The following is a 26,828-nucleotide window of genomic DNA, read 5'->3' as shown; positions in this document are numbered from 1 at the left end:
AAGTAAACTGAAATATAAAAATTTGCATCACCTGCCTTTTTCAAATATAACCATTGTCTGTGAAAGTCAAGCTAAACACTAGAATTGCGGATTTTTGGTCTTTGCAACAGAGCAAAAAAAAAAAATAAAAATGCAGTAGGAAGCCATAATCGTACTGACCTGTACAACCACGATTCCAGGTCATTTTTACACCAGAAGGAACTCTGTAAAACTATGATTCCTCCCAATAACTTGTGAGAAGTCCTTTTTTTTTTTTTTTTTTTTCTTCCATGTTATAGACATGCCTTTCCTTGTCCATTGAAAACCAAGAAAAGCGTGTCCGATTTGATATACCATTGTCTAGCAGCCCAGTCAGTCACCCATCAAAAAACGACATCCCTGACTCCTCGGCTTCCAATCTTGCTTCATTGGATCGGTTTCACTCCCTGTGGCCTTCTCTCTACATAACTCACAGGATATTGTCGCACAGAATTGCTTGCAGTATTTTTGTTTCATGTGAAAAACGCTGTGTCGGCTGAAAAAAAAAAAAAGCTGCCTGCATTGAGCACCTTTTTAGGTTTTGTTCATGCTTTTTTTTTTTTTTATATGCCTTTGGATGTGTTTTTATTCACTCAATTGAATACCCCTGGACGAAGCATTTCTATGCGAAACGCACGTCAAGTGCTGTCAGCCCCTGGTCTTTCTCTCCTCGACTTATTTTGCCATACATATACGGGCGGGTGTTCTACTTTTTATGTTTATTGTATAGATGTTTTACGTGGAGTAGTTTAGCAGCTCTGGCCATACATTCTACTTTTGAGATCCACCTTCGCACATATACAGTGCCATGCGAAAGTATTCTGCCCCCTGGAACTTTTCAACCTTTTCCCACATATCATGCTTCAAACATAAAGATACCAAATGTAAATTTTTGGTGAAGAATCTACAACAAGTGGGACACAATTGTGAAGTTGAACGAAATTTATTGGTTATTTTAGATTTTTGTGGAAATTCAAAAACTGAAAAGTGGGGCGTGCAATATTATTCGGCCCCTTTACTTTCAGTGCAGCAAACTCACTCCAGAAGTTCATTGTGGAACTCTGAATGACCCAATGTTATCCTAAATGACTAATGATGATAAATATAAACCTGCTCTGTGAGTCTCAGGGTTCTGTTTGAAGCACAGAGTGCATCATGAAGACCAAGGAACACAACAGGCAGGTCCGTGATTCATTCCACATAGGAATGCATTGTTCTGCTTACTTTCCGCATGTAGCTGTGCCCACCATGCGAAAAGTAAGCAGAACATTTGTGGATAGTACCCAGGGGGTGGAGGAGAGGAGACTCTCCTCCAGGCTGTGGGTACCATATCCCTGTAATAAATAGAATAAAAAGTAAAAAATCGGGTTATATTCACCTTCCGGTGTCCCGCGCAGCCTTCCCGGGCCTCAGCGATGCTCCCGTTCCCAGTAATGCCTTGCGAGACCTTTGATGACGTCGCGGTCTCGCGATACTGTAGCAGTCCCTATTCCTCGCGAGATCGCTACAGTATCGCGAGACCGCGACGTCATCAAAGGTCTCGCAAGGCATTACTGGGAACGGGAGCGTCGCTGAGGCCCGGGAAAGCTGGGTGGGACGCCGGAAGGTGAATATAACCCGATTTTCTTTATTTTTTATTATTTTTAACATTAGATCTTTTTACTACTGATGCCGCATAGGCAGCCTCAATAGTAAAAAGTTGGTCACACTTGTCAAACACTATGTATGACGAGCATGACCAACCTGTCAATCAGTTCTCCAAGCGATGCTACAGATCGCTTGGAAAACGCTAGCATTCTGCAAGCTAATTTAGCTTGCAAATCGCTAGTTTTTCCGTGGGAAAATCGCGGGAATTTAAAATGCGATTTTCCCGCGGAATGGAATTCCGGAATTCCCGCGAAAGTTATCGCGGGAATTCCGCAACGTGTGCACATAGCCTTAATGTACAGCTATATACTGTTTGTTAAATTATATACCAAGGTTTGTTTATTACTTAGTCTGCTTACCAACTTTGGGGTTGTTTTATCTGTTTTCGTTTTTATCTATTGATTTATATTTATACCAGGTGTCCCCTTTTCTTACCTGTGTTATCTCATTGTTGTCATGCGTCATTTTTGTTCAATTTTTCTACATTCTAAGTAAAAGTGATGTTTGTAATGTATTTTGGCTTGCATTTTTTTCTAAATTTGGGTTATTCCTCAATATAATAAGTAAAGTATCGCAGCAAAAAAATGATGAAAAAATGACATATTACAGGTTTAAAAAAAAAAAAAAAAAAATCACACTGCAGCTCAACACGCAAAGGGAAATCTTTATTTTGCCGCTGCTGTAAAATGCTTTGCGTTTTTCAAAAAAACTCAGTAAAAACACAAAACACTGTGTGAAGAATCCCTGAGTGTCTTCCATGGCCATGTTTGTAATATATTTCTTATTGGGTTCATCAACACGTATACACCTTGTAAAGAACAGACAATCAGTCAGACTCCCCACTGCCAGGAGACTAATTCTCCAGTGTTAGGTTAGCATTATTGCCATGACAAGGCTTCACCTAGATATGTCTCGGATTCCTGCCCAGTTTTAGTTGGGGAGTAAAGGGAGTGGGCATGCAAGAATATCTGTCAATCAGTGAATAGGACCGCCTACTGGACTATTAAAGCTCAAAAATAGCAGAACTGTATAAAAACAGTTTACAAGTCTTGTCTATTAAAAACTGAATATCAATCTACGGTACTTGACTTCTTTTGCTTTATATTGTCTTGGCCAGAGATTGATCCAAACGTTCAAAGTGCCAGGTACCCTTTAAAGCACCACTTCAGCTTTTTTTTTTTAATTGTATTGCTGGAGTGGTGTCGCTAATCTTAAGTCCCCTGCCCCTAGCGTTATACTTTACAGCCGCAGTCTTCATCTGTTATCAGCGCCACTTCAGTCCTGCGCCCCATCTTGTGATCGCTCTAGTGTTTGCTGGACTCGGTGTAAATCTATAAAAGCCAGAATGAGGGTCTCGTAGACATCCGTTGAGAGCTTGCGACCGTTCCCTCTGGCTTCCGGGTCAGTCTGAAGCTGTGGTCGCAAAATGGGGGAGCAGGGCTGGAGCGGTGCTGGGAAGAGCTGAAGACGGCAGCTGGTAAGTATAATAGTAAGATCAGGGAACTTACATTAGTGGCACCACTCCAGCACTGAGATAAAAGGAAATATTGAGATTTTTTTTCTTTGCATGTAAAACTTCAGTTCAGTCAAATCCTAATATTTCACGTTTAATTATTTCTTTTAATGAGTGGTGTTTGTGCCCACCACTAAAATAGCTGTCAGCAAAGTAATTGTACCATCCTAATAGAGTCTTGAGACTTTTCTCAGGTCGAGGAAGAGCAGCCATTGCGTGTGCATGTGTCGGGAGTAAGCGGCATTCCATATAGCAGTGCAGCCGGCTCCCAGATGTTCACATTTGGCCTTTAGATCTGCTGCCTGTAAGCCACGTCAAATGAAAGCTTTAACATACTGTTTCCTATTTTTAGGACAACGCCCGCTGTGATCTTTTGGCAGTGGATTAACCAGTCGTTTAATGCCATCGTTAACTACACAAATCGGAGTGGAGATGCTCCCATCACTGGAAGGTAGGAGGATGTCAGACACATGGCTCCGCGCCAGCTGCCCCTGCTTCATTACTGTGCCGGTGGAGGATTGGCACGCAGCCATGTGCCGGAATGAAATGAATGACCTTGTGTCAGGAACACAACAGGCAGAAGAGATTGTTGTCACACAGAGAGCAATACGTAGTGTCTGATAGGGAAGTGCGGGGAATGATGGAAGGCCTGCAGTAGGTTCGCTGTGTTACGTGACCGCTGCAAATCCTTCTTTATTCTACTAAATGTGATGTTCTCTGTTGCAGCAGAACCTTTTTACTCCCTGAAATGTGCTGCTATATGGTAAACTATAGAAGGGCTCCACAAATCCTTTTGGTGGGAGTACTTGCTGGCAAGCTTGAGTTGGAAGTTTCATGATTAGGTGGAATCTAAGTGATGAGTGAACGTGCTCAGATAAGATGTTATCTGAGCATGCTCATGTGCTAACCGAGTGAGTTTGGCGTGCTCGAGAACTATGTTCTGAGTCCTCCCGGCTGCTCGACAGCTGCAACTCATGCAGGGATTGCCTAACTAACAGACAATCCTTGCATGTGTTGTGGCTTTCAAATAGGGCTGTGGAGTCGGAGTCGTGGAGTCGGAGTCGGTGCTCATTTTGGTGGAGTCGGAGTTGGAGTCGGTATAAAATGGACCGACTCCGACTCCTAAAATATATAATAAATTGGGTACAGTAGTTCAATGCAGAATGTGCTGAATATTTTTTCATAGGAATTTGGGAAAGTTATGAAATGTCCTATAAATGACTGTTCTATTCCTGATCTAAGGCTACATTCACACACAGCGTTTTTCCTGTGTTTTTTGAGGATACGTTTTTCAGCTGCAAAAGCAGATCATCTTTTTAAAAAACTGCATCACCTGAAAGGTTTTTGAGCTAATAGATAATGTTTTCAATAGCAAAAGCAGATTAGAAATCTGCTCTATCTATCCATATCTGTCTATCCATATCGTATCTGTACCAAAAAGAATGAAAACCGGGTAGTACACCAATATATATTCTGTTCTATCTAAATATCTTGATTATTGGATCATAAAAATTATTAAATGTCTGAGGTTCACATTGTACTACAATAAATTTTTCACTTAAATATAAGCAATATGTGTAGGAGTCGGAGTCGGAGTCGTGGAGTCGGAGTCGGAGTCGGTGTAAGGGAAATTGAGGAGTCGGAGTCGCAGGTTTGGCTTACCGACTCCACAGCCCTGCTTTCAAACAGCTGCGAGGACTCTGAACATAGTCCTCGAGCACGCCGAACTCACTCGGTTAGCACACGAGCATGCTCAGATAACACCTTATCCTAAGCACATTCGCTCATCACTAGTAGAGACCATATATTTCCCCTATTCTGTTTTTTTTTTTTTTTTTTGGTAAATATGCTCTACGCCAAAAAGTGAACACTTGCCACTAGTGTGATTTAACTTTTTTATGGCACCCTGAGACTTCTCTCTATTGAGACTGTTACTATAAATGTACCCCAGTTGGTATTCTGCATGTGTCGTCTTCTCTGACGCATTTTGGGTTCCTTTATTCTCCAGAAGCATGTTCCTGTTCCTGGAATAGCTAGTGTGTCCTGCAGAGAGGTGTCCATTGATAATACTCCTTCGTCTAACCATTTTTTAACACTGCCATTGAATTCATGCTGTTAATACTGTGTGGTCAGCAATGTGTTCCCCAGTTCCATACATCCTCCATTGCTACTAAGATCCAATATAATGCATTAACATGGATGTTGTAGTCTTTAAAATACAAAAATAACACTCTTGAGTGGATGATGTATTTAGAGATCATTATCCTCACAATTTCGTCTAAAATCAGAGGGGATCATGTTGTCATCAAATCCTAGTAGTAAAGCAGCACAAGTTTTGGTATCATAACTTTAATTGATCATATCTAATGCCAAATGTTTGATTTTTTTTTTTTTTTTTAAAGGCAATCTGCCAGCGGGCTTTTGCTATGTAATCTGAGATCATCAAAATGTAAGGGCAGAGACACCGATTTCAGCAGTGTGTCACTTACTGGGCTGTGGTTTGCTATTTCAATGCAACCAGTGTTTTTTTAGCAGGACAACTGTCCACATGCATCCTAGTCCAACCATGTCCCCAGTACGGACCAGCAGATGCCTATGCACAGTGTAAACCGTAAGCTTCCAATCAGTGGTGTGGGCAGAGTTATATACTGCTACACATCTGAGCTCTGTTGGATCTGCAGCAGAGAAAACTGCGATTCTATTCTAACTGCTGCCCCCAGTAAGCAAAAGTGATACATCACTGGAATCAGGGTCTCTGTCACTACCTCATGCTGCTGTCAGATTACATAGCAAAATCTGCTGACAGAATCCCTTTAAGAAAAAAAATTGTATATGTTAATATATTATTCTGCTTTAGTCTCTTATTAGACCAAAAGGCACAAAACAATATTATGTGGTTTGGTTACGAGGACTTTTACAAGGTCAAATGTGACCAGATTTTTCTCGTATTATATTCCCGCTCCTCCCTAAACATTTTATTTATTTTAATCCACCATATTGATTTTTTGTAATGCTAATTTTTATGGTCATTACGAAGGAGGTGTGGCTCGCTGATTATCTGGAGACGTGTTTTTAGTTTACTCTGTATTATTATCCTGTGAGCCACACCCCCTTGGCAATGACCATAAAAATTAGTTCTAAATCTATCCCTGAAACTGTATGGCAAGCTTAAAAAGAGTAAAAACAGAATTACTTGGAAGCAGCAGGAATAAAATAAGCGGAGAGCTCTACTTTAATCCATGATCTATTAGCCACTTGCAATAGGGATTTTGGGCAGAAAAAATTTAGGCCTTGAAGTTGTCTCATACTCCTCGCTTCACCCCTATAACCTAATAAAAGCTTATATTCTCCTCCCATGCCGGCGCCGTTCCCATGGTGTTGGCAGTCTCTCTCCCCGGGGTTGTTATGCTGTGTTGTGACGCCGACATCCAATCAGCGCTGGCGTCACTTTCTCAGACTTCGGACAAATCAAATGTGAAAAGGAAGCCAGGGATCAGTTGCAGCCCGGATTTGCTCGTCATGACCAATTTGTCTGAAGGTGGGGACACTGTTACCAGTGTAGGTTGGGCGCCGGCATCACGTGTCACAAGACCGCGAGTGCAGTCACCGCGGGAACGGCATCAGCACAGGAGGTGAGTATAGGCTTTCTTATGTTATCGGGGCCAAACATTTTGATCTAGAAGGGGTTGTCCTACCAGTGGACAACCACATTCAACCTACAGTGGGGGAAATAAGTATTTGATCACTTGCTGATTTGGTAAGTTTGCCCACTGACAAAGACATGAACAGTCTATAATTTTAAGGGTAGGTTAATTTTAACATTGAGAGATAGAATATCAAAAATAAAATCCAGAAAATCACATTGTATAAATTATATAAATTCATTTGCATTTTGCAGTGAGAAATAAGTATTTGCTTCTTCTGGCAAGCAAGACTTAATACATGGTGGCAAATCCCTTGTTGGCAAGCACAGCAGTCAGATGTTTTTTGTAGTTGATGATGAGGTTTGCGCACATGTCAGGAGGAATTTTGGTCCACTCCTCTTTGCAGATCATCTCTAAATCATTAAGATTTTGAGGCTGTCGCTTGGCAACTCAGAGCTTCAACTTCCTCCATAAGTTTTCTATGGGATTAAGCTCTGTAGACTAGCTAGACCACTCCATGACCTTAATGTGCTTCTTTTTGACACCCTCCTTTGTTACCTTGGCTGTATGTTTTGGGTCATTGTCTTGCTGGAAGACCCAGACATGACCCATTTTTAATGTCCTGGTGGAGAGAAGGAGGTTGTCACTGAGGACTTTACGGTACATAGCTCCATCCAATCTCCTATTGATGCAGTTAAGTAATCCTGTGCCCTTATCAGAGAAACACCCCCAGAACATAATGTTTCCACCTCCATGCTTGACAGTGGGGACGGTGTTCTTTGGGTCAAAGGCAGCATTTCTCTTCTTCCAAACACGGCGAGTAGAGTTAATGCCAAAGACCTCAATGTTTGTCTCATCTGACCACAGCACCTTCTCCCAATAACTCACAGAATCACCCAGGTGTTCATTGGCAAACTTCAGACGGGCCTGCACATGTGCCTTCTTGAGCAGGGGGACCTTGTGGGCACTGCAGGATTTAAAACCTTTACGGCGTAATGTGTTACCAATGGTTTTCTTGGTGACTGTGGTCCCAACTGCCTTGAGATCATTAACAAGTTCCCCCCCGTGTAGTTTTAGGCTGATCACTCACCTTCCTCATGATCAAGGATACGCCAGGAGGTGAGATTTTACATAGTGCCCCAGATCAATGTCGACTGACAGTTATTTTGTATTTATTCCATTTTCTTACAATTGCAACAGTTGTCTCCTTCTCATCCAGCATCTTACTTAAGGTTTTGTAGCCCATTCTAGCTTTGTGCAGGTGTATGATCTTGTCCCTGACATCCTTATAAAGCTATTTGGTCTTGACCATGTTGTAGAGGTTAGAGTCTGACTGATTGAGTCTGTGGACAGGAGTCTTTTATAAAGGTGACTACGTAAGACAGCTGTCTTTAAAGGGAAGGTGCCGCAGTTTTATATTATGTGCAAAAAAAAATTAAGTAACAAAACATGTTTCAGCAAATGTTGTACTAACTAGGATTTATGGTTTTTATGTTTTTTTTTTTTTTTGTAGTAATGTTTTAATGTAGCCAATGGGCGCTGCCATCTTGATTTGCAGATCTGTGGAGGACTCATACAGTCTTCAAATATGGCCGTCCCTGGACATAGAAGACAGTAGTCTGTTCCCAACCCTATATTTAAAGGTCCCGTTAATATAGCGATGCACCAGCGATCTCGACAATGATATGACCTGGTCAGGATCGCTGGTGCATCGCTAAATGGTCGCTAGTGAGCTGCCAAATAGGCAGATCTCACCAGCGATGCAGCAGCGGTCAGCGGTCGTTACTTACCTGTCACACGCAGCTCTGCTGACGTCTTCCCCCAGCGTCCATGTGTCGCTCGTCGGCGCCAGCAGGAAGCCGGCGATGAGAAAATGGACCATCCCGTTCTCGTGCAATCAGCGATATCCAGCGGTGGACCGTTCGCAGGTACGTGTCAGATGTAGCAAGATCGCTAGCGATATCGCTGTTGCGTCACAAAATCGGTGACGCTTTAGCGATATCGCTAGAGATATTGCTATGTGTAAAAGGCCCTTAACATTGCAGCCTCATTAGCAGTGAACTGGGCACGCCCCTGTGGGCTGCACAATTCACTGTTGTAGGTGTGATTGGGCGCCATTTTACTGTAGCCCAGTGCTATCCCCTGAGCATCTCTTACCCTCTATCACAGGATCACACGTGTAGCATAACAGGTCCAGGTTCAGCACTGCGTCCTGCTGCACTGTGTCCTTCTGCTCTGTCTCCGCCTCCCCACTCACTCATAGCCCCAGTAATATGGCACCTTTGCGTTTATGGTTGTCTGAGGAGGACAGTGACATATACAACCCATAGTCTAGTGCAGGGGTGGGGAACCTTTATCCAGTCGGGGGCCATTTGGAAATTTCTAAAATCTTTTGGGGGCCACACAAAAATGATCACCTTGAAAATTATTTCGGTATATTTAGTCAAATAATTAATTATGGTAACTCACCCTTAATGTGTCAGCTGGAGCTGCTTCTCTTTGGTGCAGCTGTGATGTTAGGTGATACTGATCATGTTGCTCCTCACAGCTGCTTTTCCAGGTTTGTCTCGGCCAGGAGAGCAGTCAACTTTTTGTCATAATAACTTTTGTAAATCATATACATCACATAGGAGACACTGGGACTACTATATATACATCACATAGGAGACGCTGAGACAGCTTTATATACACCACATAGGAGATGTTGGGACTGCTGTATATACATCACACAGGAGACGCTGGGACTGCTGTGTATACATCACAAGGGAGACGCTGGGACTGCTGTGTATAGATCACACAGGAGACGCTGGGACTGCTGTATATACATCACACGGGAGACTCTGGGATTGCTACATACATAACATAGCAAACATTGAGACTGCTGTACAGACATAACGTAGGAAACATTGAGACTGCTTTATATGCATTACAGGAGGGGCTGGGGGGCATAGACATCACAGGAGATGCTTGAACATATTCATCACCGGGGAGGCTGGGGGGAATAGACATCACTGAAGGACTATATACATCACTAGGAAGCACAGACAGCACTGGGGTATATATATGTCCCTGGGGGGAATATACATCACTGGTGGGGTCACATACAGCACTGGGGGCTATATATATCACAGGTGGGGGATATACAGTACTCGGGTGGATATACAGCACTTTTGGGGTTAATGCAGCACTGGGGAATATACACATCACTTGGGGGCACATAGAGCCGAAGGGGGGAGATATGCAGCACTGGGGAGGCACATAGATCACCGGGGTGACACGAATATCACAGGGGTGGGGCACAGAGATCACAGGGGTGCACATAGCTGGGGGGCACAGAGATCATGGAGGGGCACATAGCTGGAGGGGACAGATCACAAGGGGCACAAAGATCACATGGGAGCACAAATATCACAGGATGAACATAGCAGGGAGGCACAAGGATAACAAGGGGGCACATAGATCACAGGGGGCACAAAGCTGGGAGCCACAGATATCACAGGGGTGCACATAGCTGGGGGGCACAGAGATCACAGGGGAACATATAACTAGGGGGCACAGATCATGGGGGGGGGGAATCACAGGGGGGAACATAGATCACAGGGGGGCACAGATCACAGGGAGGCATACAGCTGGAGGTCACAGATCACAGGGGGCATAGATATCACATGGGGAAACAGATGGGAGCACATAGATCACAGGAGGACAAATAGCTGGAGGGCACAGATCACAGGTGGCATATAGCTGAGGGACACAGATCACATGGGGAAACATACCTGGGGGCACAGATCACAGGGGGCATATAGCTGGGGGGCACAGATCACAGGGGGAATATAACTGGAGGGCATAGATCACGGGGGGGCATATAGCTGGAGGGCACAGATCACAGGAGGCATATAGCTGGAGGGCACAGATCACAGGGGGCACATAGCTGGAGGGCATAGATCACAGGGGGCATCTAACTGGAGGGTACAGATCACAGGGGGCATACAGCTGGAGGGCACAGATCATAGAGGGAATACAGCTGGAGGGCACAGATCACAGGGGGCACATAGCTGCATAGCTGGGGGGCACCAAGCTGAGGGGCACAGATGACCAGTAGGAAAGCACACTGCCAGATCAGAGATCGCTCTGGATTCTGGCAGCATATCCTCTTCCGGGACAGGAGGACTGGAAAGCATTGGGCGCTAACCCCGCCCACCCTGGCACTAACCCCGCCCACACAGTCGACGTCATCATTTATGTGCAGGGCACAGCAGGCAGCAGCGTTATGTAGTGAATGCTGCATGCCCTGCACTTGGGGGTTAAAGGGCCAGCAGCCGATAGGATACGGCAGCTGCCCGGGCATTGGGGACTCCAGGGACCTGCCCGCGGGACGGAGGTTCCCCACCCCAGTCTAGTGTATCCTTGGGGGGAGGGCAGTTTCACCAGTGTGGTTATATCTATAATCCTCTCCTGTGTGATAGTCTGCTGAGCCGTGTTTCTAATCCTCTCCTGTGTGATACTGACTGCTGAGCTGTGTATCTAATCCTATCCTGTGTGATACAGTCTGCTGAGCCGTATAATCCTATTCTGTGTGATACTGACTGCTCAGCCATGTATCTAATCCTATCCTGTGTGATGCTGTCTGCTGAGCCATGTATCTAACCCTATCCTGTGTGATACTGACTGCTGAGCCGTGTATCTAATCCTATCCTGTGTGATGCTGTCTGCTGAGCCGTGTATCTAACCTTATCCTGTGTGTTACTGACAGCTGAGCCGTGTATCTAATCCTATCCTGTGTGATGCTGTCTGCTGAGCCGTGTATCTAACCCTATCCTGTGTGTTACTGACAGCTGAACCGTGTATCTAATCCTATCCTGTGTGATACTGTCTGCTGAGCTGTGTATCTAATCCTATCCTGTGTGATACTGACTGCTGAGCCGTGTATCTAATCCTCTCCTGTGTGATACTGACTGCTGAGCCGTGTATCTAATCCTCTCCTGTGTGATACTGACTGCTGAGCTGTGTATCTGATCCTATCCTGTGTGATGACTGCTGAGCTGTGTATCTAATCCTATCCTGTGTGATACTGACTGCTGAGCTGTGTATCTAATCCTATCCTGTGTGATACTGTCTGCTGAGCTGTGTATCTGATCCTATCCTGTGTGATACGGACTTCTGAGCTGTGTATCTGATCCTATCCTGTGTGATACTGACTGCTGAGCTGTGTATCTAATCCTATCCTGTGTGATACTGACTGCTGAGCTGTGTATCTAATCCTATCCTGTGTGATACTGTCTGCTGAGCTGTGTATCTGATCCTCTCCTGTGTGATACTGACTGCTCAGCCGTGTATCTAATCTTATCATGTGTGATACTGACTGCTGAGCCGTGTATCTAACTCTATCCTGTGTGATAATGTCTGCTGAGCCGTGTATCTATTCCTAATCTGTGTGATACTGTCTGCTGAGCTGTGTATCTAATCCTATCCTGTGTGATACCATCTGCTGAGCCGTGTATCTAACCCTATCCTGTGTGATACTGTCTGCTGAGCCGTGTATCTAACCCTATCCTGTGTGATACTGTCTGCTGAGCCGTGTATCTTGTGTATCTAATCCTATCCTGTGTGATACTGACTGCTGAGCCATGTATCTAATCCTCTCCTGTGTGATACTGTCTGCTGAGCTGTGTGTCTAATCCTATCCTGTGTGATACTGACTGCTGAGCCGTGTGTATCTAATCCTATCCCGTGTGATACTGACTGCTGAGCCGTGTATCTAATCCTCTCCTTTGTGATAATGTGTGCTGAGCCGTGTATCTAATCCTCTCCTGTGTGATAGTCTGCTGAGCCGTATAATCCTATCCTGTGTGTTAGGCCTCTTTCACACCAGTATTTTTGATCAGTATTTCATCAGTATTTGTATGCCAAAACCAGGAATGTCTCCAAAATAAAGAACAGACATCAGTCTTTCAACCATATTTTTTTCTCGGTAAGTTCCATTCCTGGCTTTGGCATACCAACACTGATGCAAAATACTGACCAAATACTGACGTGTGAATGAGCCTTTACTGACAGCTGAGCCGTGCATCTAATCCTATCCTGTGTGATACTGTCTGCTGAGCTGTGTATCTGATCCTATCCTGTGTGATACGGACTTCTGAGCTGTGTATCTAATCCTCTCCTGTGTGATACTGACTGCTGAGCCGTGTATCTAATCCTATCCTGTGTGATACTGACCGCTGAGCTGTGTATCTAATCCTATCCTGTGTGATACTGACTGCTGAGCTGTGTATCTAATCCTCACTTTTGTTATACTTTCTGCTGAGCTGTGTATCTAATCCTATCCCGTGTGATACTGTTCTCCTGAAATTCTCTGTGCTGCTGTCACCCTGCTAGTTTTATGTGTGATCTACATGGTTGTATTGTGTAGGATCTATATGGCGGTAATATGTGTGAAGTATATGGCAGTATTGTGTGTGAACTCTATGGCAGTATTATCTGCAGAAAGGGGACCCATTCTAGGGTGGTTCTGGCTGAGCACCTGCACACGGGTCAGGGGTAATAGTTAGGTGCAGTCAGGGGAGGGCTGGGGAGGCAGCTGAAGAGAGGGGTCTCATTTTTATCGTTACTGTATGGCTACATTTCTTCCCAGCGTCACCCCGGACTGCGCCTGTCGCCTCGCTTTCACACATCGCCAGGACAGGATCTGAGGAGGGGAATGGGGTCTTTGCCTGCAAAGTCTGGATCAGAACAGGCCATCAATCAGCAGAAATGTTTCCTGGATTTCTGTGGAACAGTATATAAAACACAGCGCTCTATGTACAATCCCTGGCTGCTCTGCGCACACAACAGGGTGCTCCCCATAGACCAGCACACTTCTCTCCTGAAATATTCTGTGCTGCTGTCACCCTGCTCTTCCCCCACATATCTCCCTCTGTGCCCCCCATAGACCAGCACACTGCTCTACTGAAATACTCTGTGCTGCTCCCTCCACCATATATCTCCCAGAATCCTTGCTGCCTGCCATCCTCGGTGACTATCTACTTGTCAGTAACTTTGCAGTCACCATAAAAATGGCTGCTCAACGTGTTCCTAAATCTCATCCTCTTATCCCTTAGCAAACACCCAGAAGGGGAGTAGAGGAGTGACATCATACCCATGTCGGCAAACTCCGCCCATAGTTACTGCAGGGCAGTAATGTGAGCTAGTTGTACACTAGGTTTTTGTGTCAAATTGCAGTAGCTGCTCCCCCTAGTGTTAACAAGTGGAAATGCCTTTTTTTAAATTATTTTTCATATGTTACTATATTAAAAACAAATTATATTTTTTAAGAAAATGTAAACATTATTAATTCTTTACATTTTTTCAATTGCTGAAAAAAATTTTTTGATGGCACCTTCCCTTTAATGCAAGTAACGAGTTGATTAGGAGCGTCTATCTGGTCTGTAGGAGGCAAAACTCTTAATGGTTGGTAGGGGAACAAATACTTATTTGTGACTGCAAAATGCAAATAAATGTATATAATTTATACAATATGATTTTCTGGATTTTATTTTTGATATTCTATCTCTCAATGTTAAAATTAACCTACCCGTAAAATTATACTATTCATGTCTTTGTCGGTGGGCAAACTCTCAAAATCAGCAAGGGATCAAATACTTATTTCCCCCACTGTATATCCATCTGCAGATGTTGGCATCACATATTTGGAGGCAGTAACCACGTTAACATAGTGCCTCTGCAATCTAAGTATCACCTTCACTTTCATTATTGACATTTCTTAGAATGGTTTCATGCTGTTCCCCTACATGTGCAAACACTTTTACCTCTTGTTGTTTTAGCCAACTGGGAACAGCTTATGTTTCTGCCACCACAGGTGCTGTTGCCACAGCTCTAGGACTTAACGCACTAACCAAGGTACTTCATGTGTTCCTACTTATATTATGGCTCGATTTACTAATGATCCATTTCATCCTCACTCACTTCTAACATTTCATGTCGAGCAGGTGATGCCTTAAACAGGTAACCTAATAGGTCACAAGAGTGTTAGGGTACGTGCACACGCTGCGGAATCTGCTGCGGATTAATCTGCAGGGATTTTGCAAAAACCGCAGATAATCCGCAGGTCAAAAGACCTGCGGATTATCTGCGGTTTTGCCTGCGGTTTGGTCCTGCGGATTCACTATCTCCACAATGGTGGAGATAGGAACCCGCAGCGGTTTCCGCAGAAAGAATTGACATGCAATTCTTTCTGCGGATTCAAAACCGCAGCAAATCCGCGCGGTTTTTTCCGCAGCGTCGGCACAGCGTTTTTTTTTTGCCATTCAAATGAATGGTACTGTACACCGCAGCTAAAACTGCTGCGTGTCCGCAGCGGCCAAAACCGCTGCGGATTCCGCTGCGTTTCCGCAGCGGTTTTGGCCGCTGCGGACACGCAGCAGTTTTAGCTGCGGTGTACAGTACCATTCATTTGAATGGTAAAACAAAAAACGCTGTGCCGACGCTGCGGAAAAAACCGCGCGGATTTGCTGCGGTTTTGAATCCGCAGAAAGAATTGCATGTCAATTCTTTCTGCGGAAACCGCTGCGGGTTCCTATCTCCACCATTGTGGAGATAGTGAATCCGCAGGACCAAACCGCAGGCAAAACCGCAGATAATCCGCAGGTCTTTGGACCTGCGGATTATCTGCGGTTTTTGCAAAATCCGTGCGGATTAATCCGCAGCGGATTCCGCAGCGTGTGCACGTACCCTTAGGTTCCCAATTATACTGTAGATGCAGCTTGGCTAATGTGTAACACATTATTTATTTATTTTTTTTTTTTACTGCAGTTTTTTTTTTCTTGAAAATGCTGTTCCATGCTGTGGTGTGACTTGGAAGAAAATCTACACTGTTTGTTAGAGTACCTAAATTTTTTTGATACTTCATTATTGATCAGTCTCTGCAAATATATGCATCTTTGTTAATATACTCTTATTACCTAACTTTTGCTTCCTTTTTTGTTAAACTTCATGCTGTAAGTACTGTTTAAGCTGCCTTGTTCATGCACTTAGTGTAGCTGGTCGAAACTGAAGATTTAGCCATTTTCTATATCTATGCTCAGAGCTTTTTTGTAAATAATTGCACACTGGAGCACAGATGTGTGTGCTACGCCTGCAGTTCAGATCAGCAACTCCAGCTGTATGAGCAAGGCAGCAAAACAGCACCTCCAGCTTGGAGTTTGGGAGAAAAGAATCAAGGTACGATAATGACTAGTGTCCTTCTCTTATCTCTGCATGGAAGACTTTGGATGCTTTCATGTATGCTGCACAGGCTGTATCTTCTGTCTTCTAGTACGTTCTGCTACCCCGAGGCTTTGCTTATGATGTGGGTTCACTATGTGACGGCTCACCATTTTACTTTGAACTATAAAAAGGCTATGTGCACACGATGCATTTTTTATGCGTTTTCGTGCCTTTTTTCTGTGCGGAAACCGTCCAAAAATGCAATGGAACCCTTATGCAAGGTAATTCAATGACAATCCTGAAGTGTTGTGCACGTGAGCAGTATATTTTCATGCATATTTGCATTGTGTCTTTTTCTGCAGCATGTCAATTCTTTTTGTGTTTCTTCAGCGTTTCTGCACCCATTGACTTCAATTGAGTCAGTCAAATCCACAGTGAAAACGCAGGTATAAAAATGTTTGCGGATTCGATGAGTTTTTGTATTGCGTTTTACCGTCTTTCTATGGTGTTTCCCATGCTGTCATCTGTGTGACAGCGGGGGAAACACCGGCGCCATAGTTTTTATCGGCGGTAACGCTACCACTGGTAAGACCATCGGTCAGAGCACTGCGGGGTCAGGCTTTCAAATGTCAGCGTGATCCCGAAGCTGTCACCCACGGTAACACTACCAATAAATGACATACATATTCACATAAAAAAAAAATTATACTCGCCTAACATCAAATCTTCGGCTCCTAGAAATAATGTAAAATAATAAACCAACATATACTCACCTGTCCGCTGTAGCCAACATAATCTCAAGTGTCCCATGGAGATCTCGCATATAGAACATTTACATCGGGAGATGTGACCACTCTGCTCGACGCCGGCGATGCATTGACAGAAGGCAATGGTTCCTGCAGTGTGTCACTGAGCTGTCGTGAGAGTTCACCGCATTTCATCAGCTCTGGTGCTCTCACGGCACCGCTGTGTGAGAACTTTCCCACGCAGTAGTGGGTCCGTTAGGGAGATCACCGGAGCTGATCAGCTTATAAACTCCGGTGACCACTCTCACAGAAGCTCAGTGATACACTGCGGGAGCAATTACCTCCTATCAGTGCATTGCCGGCTGTCTTTGAGAGCAGTCACATAACTGATCAGGAACATCTTGGGACATTATGGACTATCTTCTCAGTGGACAGGTGAGGAATATTGTGGTTTATTATTTTATTTTTGTTGCAGGAGACATTGGCTTTGGTGGAATAGGCATTCGATACGCATGGTTAAATTAAGATTATTATAGGAGTCTGTCATTATTTCATATAAAGGACTTTATTCTGGGTGTCTGTGTATTTATACAATTTCACTCTGGGGTTACTAATGGAAAGGTACAGTATCTTATAGACACCTCTCCATTACTAACCTGTGCGCTTGATGTCACCCGACAATACAAAAGTGATATCAACCCCACAAATATGAAGCCCACTTGCCACCTCTACAGGGCAAGTTGGAAGAGGGAGGCTAAGCACCAGATTTGACGCATATTATAGATGTGCCATTTCTGGGGCAGCTGAGAGCTGATGTTTTTAGTCTGGGAGGGGCCAATATCCATGGCCCCTTCCTAGGCTATTAATATCGGCCCACAGCTGTCTGCATAGCCTTTGCTGATTATTATAGGTGTATCCCATGTCATTTTCTTTGGGGTCCCCCATTTTAATTGCCAGTAAAGGCTAATTACACAGCTGTGAGCTGATACCTATGAAGCTTCCCATGCTATTAATATTACCCCCTTCCCAGGCTATAAACATCTGCCCCCAGTTGTCGGCTTTCCCTCTACTGGTTATTAAAATTACAATATTTTTTTCACTTTTGTTTTCTTTAAAATTAACAGTTGCTGTCTGGTTACAGCCTATGTACATTCGTTCTGTTAATGCTCCTACATAGGCTGGTGACAATGTGTGTTGGTTTGTGTGTGTTTGTGTTTTACTTAACAGTTTAGTAATGAGGGTGTCAATGACAGCTGCAGCCCTAATCCCATTACCCTGATGCCACACTGCATCAGCAAGAAAAAGGTGGTGTTGAGCCAAGAAACTACATCACTTTTTTTTTTTTTTAAATATATTTGGTTCAAAAAAGCCTTTCTTGCTGTACAAAAACGCATGTTTTTGCCCCAGCAATTTTCCTGCAGAGAGAATTTCTAAATCAGATAAGCAACGTGTGCACATAGCCTAAAAGAACCTATGAAAAGTTCGAATTTTTCATTGTAAGAATTTTTTCCAACAATGTACTAAATGTTTTTAAGTGACACATTACATTGTATATATCCACAGCAGTATAAACAATCGGGGATTGGGACAAGTCATGGATCTTTTGAATCTGACAGATGACTATATCTTTTTTTTTTTTTTTTCCCCTATATTTTTTTAGCACGTTTCACCGTTAATAGGAAGATTTGTTCCTTTTGCTGCTGTAGCTGCTGCTAATTGTATCAACATCCCGTTGATGAGACAACGGTAAGAAGCATCACGTTTTCAGTAGGTAGAATGTTCCTTTGTCAGCAGGGCTGTTTTTTCCTTTCAGTGGACTAGGGGCTGATTAATGATCACTGTGGTCCCTCTCCTGGTTATTCCAAGAGAAGATATTTTTGTAGGTTTCTTATGTCTGGTGTGAACACAGTTCTAGCAGCACTTCCTCAGTGAAGCGACTTTCTACAGACACACAAATACAGTCATTCACGGCTGAAGGTTAAAAGACCAAGATGGTGCAACCATTCGCCAACCACCAGTACGCATGATTTTGGGGACCCCCAGATTGTGTGATTTTTAAGCTTTCCCAGTGACTGCCCAATTTTCTGTGCATACAATCCGGTGTACTCACATGGCCATTGTGTATCCCACATACCAGAGCCTGCTGAGCTTTATACTGTCTGGTACCAGTGGTGGCCATTGTGTGATGAAGCCACAGATCAGTGGTGAATTTAACTACAAGCTAAAACCGCAAAGGCTAATACTGGTCCATGTGCGAAGGAATGGCCATATAAACTGTGTTCCAAATTATTATGCAAAAAGAGTTTAGGAGTGATAAGGTTAGAATTTTTTTGTTTGTCATTTAAACTCATTGATGGTGATGTGTGTCAGGGCTCTTTATATCACTGAAAGCAATTGCAGATACCTGTGCAAATTAATTTGGCAGGTGTGTCCAAATAAAGGCAAGACTACTTAAGAAGGCTGTTCCACATTATTAAGCAGCCTACATTTTTTGCCAAAATGGGAAAGAAAAAGGATGTGTCGGCTGCTGAGAAGCAACAAATTGTGGAGTATTTAGGTCAAGGCATGACTACAATCAACATTGCCAAGACACTTTATCGTGATCATCGCACAATCAAGAAGTATGTAGCTGATTCCCAGCACACACGTGTGCGTGCTGATAAGGAAAAATTGAGGACTCTTTCCAACAGGCAATTGCGTCAGGTTAAAAGAGCAGCTGCAAAAATGTGTCATAGCAGCAGACAAGTTTTTGAAGCTGCTGGTGCCTCCAACGTCCCCCGAACAACAAGATGCAGGGTCCTTCAGAGGTTTGCAGCTGTGCGTAAGCCATCCTGTCGACCACCTCTATTCACTGCACACAAGCAGAAACTTCTCCAGTGGGCCAAACGATACATGAAGACTGACTTCCAAACTGTTTTGTTCACCGATGAGTGCCGTGCAACGCTCGATGGTCCAGATGGATGGAGTGGAGGATGGCTTGGTTGATGGACACCCCATGAAAACACGGCTAAGGCGCCAACAAGGAGGAGGTGGAGTAATGTTTTGGGCTGGAATCATGGGGAGAGAGATTGTCGGCCCCTTTAGGATCCCTGAAGGGGTAAAGATGAACTCCATAATCTATGTGGAGTTTCTAAAACAGCACTTCCTGCCATGGTTCAAGAGGAAGAACCGTGCTTTCCGCAGCAAGATCATTTTCATGCATGATAATGCGCCGTCTCATGCTGCAAATAACACATCTGCATCTCTGGCTGCTATGGGAGGACAAACTTATGGTGTGGCCACCATCTTCCCCTGACCTCAACCCCATTGAGAACCTCTGGAGCATCATCAAAATGAGTGTCTATGATGGCGGGAGGCAGTTCACATCTAAGCAACAGCTCCGGGAGGGTATTCTGTCCACAGGCAAAACAATTGAAGCACAAACCATCCAAAAACTGACAAATTCAATGGACGAGAGAGTTCAGAAGCTTCTTTCGAACAAGGGGTCCTATGTGCAAATGTAACATCACCTAGAATAAAGTTTTGACTTGAAAACTGTTTGATTTCATTTTGTAATAAGCTGATAATGCTTATAATTTCACAATTGACCATTTTTTTGATCAAAATAAAAATAAAAAGGTTGAAAACTCTGCTGTGCATAATAATTTGGAACATGCATTTTGAGTGTTTCTTTTTAAAAATATAGTGTTTTCATAGGCAGTTTGTTCAAAAACATTGCAATTATACTAGAATATTAGATGACTGGAAAATAACAATGACTGCAATTCATATAGGTAATTTAGAGAAAATATGAGGAAATATTTTTTGCATAATAATTTGGAGCATAGTGTACAGAAATAACATTTTTTTTTTTTTTATCGCATGTCGCAGGGAATTAAAGTATGGCATTCCTGTAACAGATGAAAATGGAAACCGGATTGGAGAGTCTGCCAACGCTGCTAAACAAGCCATCACTCAGGTGGTCATCTCTAGGATCCTTATGGCTGCTCCAGGCATGGGTACGTGTTACATAGACATGCATTGAGGAGCTTGGTTTTGGTCCAGACTCCGTGTCATGGGGAGAGTGCTGAACGGTGGTAGAACCCCTCACTATTACCAGCATTATGTGCAGGGTGGGTAGAGAAAGTGAAGTCAGAAACAGGGCTTGGATTGGAGAACTCCTGTACAGCCCAGTAACAGTAGTTGTCACGGCTTATAGGGTCGTGGAAATATAGTGTGTAGAGCACCTTCTCGCCATTTAGGAGGCTGGAGTGAGATAATAATAGCCATAGTTGTTCTATAACAGTAGGAGGTCCATTTTGCTTTTCATGTAAGTTTTGCTTAGTTTCATTTTTTATGACGACATGTATTTAAAGGCATGTTTCCATCTCCAAGATCCTATCCCGGTATGTAGTAGGTGTAATAATATTTGCAAATACCTCCAATTATATATAGTATAGTTCTTCTGACTCGCTATATCGCTTACCCCATGTGCAGGGCATTACACTAGCTTCTGTATCCATGGCTGCGACCACTCATATAGTGACAGTTACTTAGCACTTAGTGGTCATAACTATGGATACCTAAGCTACTGCAATGCCCTGCACATGGGGTAAGCGATATAGCGCATCAGAAGAACTATACATTTATAATTGGAGGTGTTTGCTAATATCATTATTACACCTACATATTGAGATATGATCTTGGATATGGGAAAACTCCTTTTAAGGGATTATCAGGACAAGAAAACCCATTGTCTTGGAAATGCAGAGATAATTGAGCAGAGGTCCATTGCTCAGGTTCATCTTCTCTATGCCAGGCTTGGATTCATTTATAAAGAGTGCCTTTTTTCTGGAGGGCATACACTGTCCTTCATTGCTTTGAAGCATTTTCAATGTACTTCTCCATTTACCACGTGGGGGTGCTGCAGGAAAATTGAATACTTACTGTCAGGATTTCACACTCACCACTGGAGGTCCCAATGGGAGATGGTTTATTATTTGCTTATTGTCAAGAATTGTCCAGAGGGATTAAAATAGGTAGATATTAGATTGTGGTCTTTGGGTTTATTGCAGAGTATCCCTGCAAGCACTGTGTGTAGAACAGTTTTATGCCACACACACAGGACCTCACTGTACATCTATTAAAGGGAATCTGTCACCAGATTTTTACTGTGTATTCTGAGAGCACCATCATGTAGGAGCAGAGACCTTGATGACAGTGATGTCACTTAATAGACTGTTTTGCTTTTTTTAATACAATCAGTGTTGTATCAGCAGGAGATTATCACTACAGAACAACTGGCATTACGCATCTTAGTCCAACCCTGCCCCCACCACCGCCTTCTGTCATTATACTATGTACACACAGAGCTGTGACGTGGTGAGTTTATACACAGCTCAGCATTCTGAGCACTGCTAGATCTGCAGCAGAGAAAACTGTGACTCTATCATAACTATTGCACCCAGCAAGCTAAAGGATACATCACTGGAATCAGGGTCTCTCTGTCCTTACATCATGCTCTTGTCAGATTCCCTTTCATTTATAAATGTTGGTAATCTGTGCAAATGTTGGTAGACGTTATAGTATTAAAGCGCCACTCCAACTGTGTTTTTTTTTTTGTTTGTTTTTTTATTATTTATTGCAGCTTTGGAGTTGTGCTTTAAGTCTAAGTCCCCTGCCCCCTATCTTACACTCACCCTCTGGCATCTTCATCTGTTATCACTGCCTCCGTCGGTCTCTTGCAGTTTGTCACTTGCTGACTGCTCCAGTGTTTCATGGAGTGGCACATAGGTCACGTTCCAATGCAAGACTATGAAAGCCTTGTTCTGGCTCTCCTACCTTGCATTGAGAGCTTGCGATGTGGCTTCTGACTCGCAGCCAGTCAGACGCTGTGCTCACAAGATGGCACCACAAGAATGAAGTGGCATTGAATAAAGGTGAAGATGCCAGAGAGTGAGTATAAGACAAGGGGCAGGGGACTTAGATTTAAAGCACCACTCCAGCCCTGAAAAAGACAAAAACTCTGGAGTGGCGCTTTAAGCATGCAGAATTTATGTAACCCCGAACCCACTGATATCCGTATGTTTCCTTTCTCCTTATTTACAGCAATTCCCCCATTTATAATGAACAGTTTGGAAAAGAAAGCTTTCCTCAAGGTAATAGTGGTCGTTTGTTCAATGTCCATTAGTTGCTTGCAGTTTGCTGGCCTTCATGTCTGACACAAGTTTGCATTTCTTTTTGTATTTAGCGCTTTCCATGGATGAGCGCCCCTATACAAGTGGGATTAGTGGGATTCTGGTAAGTCGTGGTGCTCCAAAGACCTCTTCTAAATAGATATGTCAGGCAAAGTTTGAGTTTGTAAATTAATAGAATCTTAGTAATATTAGAAATGGTTTCTGACAATTGGAAGGTAACGTGTTAACATCTTGTGTTGTTGTTTTTTTTGTTTTTTTTTGTCTTTTTTATTTTTAGCTTGGTTTTTGCAACACCACTTTGCTGTGCATTATTTCCACAGAACAGGTAAGACTCATTTTAGACGCTTCCCCTTCTTGAATACTAAGTTGCTTTTCACCAAGGCGCCACTGGTCCTTCTGGCCCACATTTATCAAAGATGGCACAATCTGCACCAAGCCATCTTTGATAAACCATCTATCTATCCAGTAGTAGTCTCCAGCAGACCTTTATGGTTGTCATAGCCAGATTCCTATGAGCGCCGCCCGCTGGTCAGCGCTCATAGCAAGTCAGCAATTTTGCTACATACAGGCAATCTGACCATCGCCCGCATGTAGCAGAGCTGATCGTGTTATGGCAGCTTCTAGTCTCCCGTGGAGACAACTGAAGCATGCCAAAAGTAAAAAAAAAAAAAAAGTTTTTAAAAGTATTAAGAAAATAAAGAAAATATATAAAAGTTCAAGTAACCCCCCCTTTCAACCCATTCAAAATAAAACAATTAAAAAAAATCAAACATACATATATTTGGTATTGCCGTGTTCAGAATCACCCGATCTGTCAATATAAAAAAAAGAATTAAGCCGATCACTAAACAGTGTAATGAGAAAAAAAGGCAAAACGCCAGAATTTCGTTTTTTTTTGGTTGCCGCAACATTGCATTAAGATGCAATAACTTGGGATCAAAAGATTGTATCTGCACCAAAATGGCATCATTAAAAATGTCAGCTCAGCACCCGACCTGAGATCACGAAAAATGGAGACGCTATGGGGTCTCAAAAAATGACTCAATTATTTTATTTTTGTTTTTTAACAAACTTTGGATTTGTTTTGACCACTTAGATAAAAAGGAACCTAAACATATTTGATGTCTATGAACTCGTAATGACCTGGAGAATCATAATGGCAGGTCAGTTTTACCATTTGTGAACATGGTAAAAAAAAAAAAAAAATCCAAAAAACAGTTGTGGAATTGCACTTTCTCTATCGCTTCATTGGGGGACACAGGAACCATGGGTGTATGCTGCTGCCACTAGGAGGCTGACACTATGCAGAAAAAAAGTTAGCTCCTCCTCCGCAGTGTACACCCCACCGACAGGAAGTAGGCTGTTCAGTTTAGCTTAGTATCAGTAGGAGGTGGACACGGGTCTTTCACTAGACCCTTATCTACCTCAATGTGCGTCGTTTCTTTTCAGGTTTTCCGGAGGGATACAGTGTGAATGGTCCCTACTGTACACCCACACAGAGACTGAGTGCGGCATGTACTGCCACCCCGTACCCTCATATGTCTGGACGGCAGGACCCCATCCCCTAGCACAGAAGCGTGTTTAGGTGTTCCAGACCCGGTCCTGGCCCACCGTCTCCCACCTACTCGCCCACCAGAGCCTGTTAGTTGGATGAGACGTGACGTCCGGCAACTGTCAGGACGACTTCAATAAGAAGATAAGTAAAGAAGAGGAGACCCCTTGTCAGGTATAGACGGTCACTGGTAATCTAGTCCCCGGCTTATATTGGGGCCTAGTCCTCCCGTCCCTTTCCCCTGGCCACTCTCCTGCCGCACTTGTGAGGAGCTCACTTCCCGGCTGAGGTCGGCAGATCATGCACCCTCCTTTCGCCGGTCGATGTGCACTTCAGGCTTTCCTCAGTTAGTGCCTTCCCTCAGAATAAGCGACAGTGAGCAGCAGCTGCTCTCCTCAGCGCGGTGCCCCTGCCCCACCGTTTTTCCCCCACACCCGTCTATCTTTCTGATAGGATCCGGATTATAGCTCCAGCGTTTCCTGGGCCTCCGCACCGCCCCCGCTCCGTCGGCGGTTTCCAGGGACTAATCTAGGCTTCATTTGCGGCCTAGTCCTCGGTAGCTGCGCCCCCCGTCTTCTCTGTATTCGGGCGGGCTTTTTTCCCGCCCGTCTCCCCTCACTTCCCCGGCGCAAGCTCCGCACTCTCTACCCGGCCTCACATGCGGCGCAGAGATAGTAGCCATCACCGCCATCTTCCTGCACCCAGAGCTGACGTTTAGCTCCGTCCCCTTGCGGGCTGTGCACAGCGGTGTTTTTCACAGCGCGCCCATTCTATTGCGGTGAGAAGTGTCTTCCTCGGCATCCCCCAGCGGTCACATTCTCCCAGCGTGGGACCCGGCTAGTGCCTTCACCAGGCAGGACCAGCTCTTTCCTGCCTATCTCCGCTCAGCCTAATCTGGTACGATGCGGAGTATAAGCCCCTCATAGTAAAACTAAGCAGGGTCACACTTTCCGCAGGTCCAGTGAAGGAGCAGAGAATCCATTTTTGCTAGTGTGTCTCATGGATATGCGCTATAGTCGTACCGTGCAATCGATAGTGGTATAGGGACAGTCATTAGCGGAATAGCACCCTGCAGCCGTACAGTCCCTGACGTAATGGTTCTCTGGAGCCGTACAGTCACTAACGGAATGGGTTTTCTGGAGCCGTACGGTTTCTGACGTAATGGTACTCTGGAGTCGTGCAGTCACAGACGTTACGGTACTCTAGAGCCATACAGTCAGTGACGTAATAGTACTCTAGAGGCGTGTAATTCACTGGCGTAATAATAATCTGCCGCGCAGTCTCTAGTGCATCAGTATGTCTGGTGTCATAGCACACAGAGCCATGTAGAGCCACGCTGCTGTCTTCTGTAATTGCCGCATGGTGTTTGTCTGTTAGAAGGTTCGACCCGCAATTGCAGGTGTGCCTTAATTTTCAGTAGAGCAAGACTCGACCATTGCCTCACACATAATGATGCTGGAGCCCTGGCATAGCAACTGCTTCCATATCTACTGCTCACAGGCACTCGCCCTTCCTTTTTTCTGCAGCCTCCTCTGGACGCTGGCTTCACACTGCCCTAAGCAGAATAATGAGCTGCTTCTATCTCTTCATGTCTGCAGTGTTTTGGGCCGGACTTCCAGCTGGATAGAAGTCCGTGTTATCTGGCAATTGTCGGCTGTGGCTCAGTGAATAAGGAAGCTGTCCACAACTCGCAGGTCCAGGGGTTGGAACTCTGGCGCACAACAGAGAGTAGAGTTTAGTCTCTTTCTGATCCCAGACCTACTGTTCTACTGTCAAGAGAATTGACTGGTCAGAATCTGCTTTAATACAGACTTCATGGTATGGTTTTCTACACGTGAAGCCATTATTCTACCTAAGGTCATCAGGTATCCAGGCCTAGACCGCACCGCAACACAGAAATGGCTGTTTCCTATACCCTTCTCCGGGTTTTCTCAATGCTGATTTGTTCACAGGATACTTTGAGCCGATGGCAACTATGCTATATCCGCTATCCAGGCTTCAGACACACCACCTACCAGGTACAGTGGTTGAAATGGTCGTATTACTGTGGAGACGTGTCGGGGGTTGACTGGTTCAATGGTACTGGTGTTCTGTACCGTATTCAGGTAAGTCAGACGCCCTCGTCTTCAGATTCCTCGCGTCCTATTGCAGCAGTATTCTATCCCCTATCGAGCACTTGGATAGTCCTCTACCAGACAGGTTTAGTCAATACACGCTATCTTTCCGGTAGCTCAAACATACCCGAGGTCCATCGACTACACTGGCCCGACTCTACTGTCCCATTGTCAGATGAGTCAGGAATGCCCTCTCTCGCGTTCCTCAGGGTCCTTT

At 44.2% G+C, this 26,828-nt stretch overlaps 1 protein-coding gene across 1 annotated transcript in view; it reads left to right on the top strand.

The window, feature by feature from the left end:
- The window catches only part of SFXN1 (sideroflexin 1), a 78,305-nt gene that overhangs the window by 45,169 nt on the left and 6,308 nt on the right, over positions 1–26,828 (top strand). The window contains exons 4-10 of the mRNA XM_073575245.1: positions 3,531–3,629; positions 14,643–14,718; positions 18,430–18,515; positions 20,640–20,767; positions 22,857–22,906; positions 22,999–23,048; positions 23,223–23,270. Coding sequence (XP_073431346.1) covers positions 3,531–3,629; positions 14,643–14,718; positions 18,430–18,515; positions 20,640–20,767; positions 22,857–22,906; positions 22,999–23,048; positions 23,223–23,270 — 537 coding nt within the window. The remainder of the gene's footprint in view (positions 1–3,530; positions 3,630–14,642; positions 14,719–18,429; positions 18,516–20,639; positions 20,768–22,856; positions 22,907–22,998; positions 23,049–23,222; positions 23,271–26,828) is intronic.

This window comes from Dendrobates tinctorius, unplaced genomic scaffold, assembly GCF_039654945.1.
Source record: "Dendrobates tinctorius isolate UK_male_01 unplaced genomic scaffold, ASM3965494v1 ptg000043l, whole genome shotgun sequence".
In the NCBI taxonomy this organism is placed as follows: domain Eukaryota; kingdom Metazoa; phylum Chordata; class Amphibia; order Anura; family Dendrobatidae; genus Dendrobates; species Dendrobates tinctorius.
The sequence above is the reverse complement of the archived record's forward strand: the minus strand, read 5'-3'. Positions and strand labels throughout refer to the sequence as shown.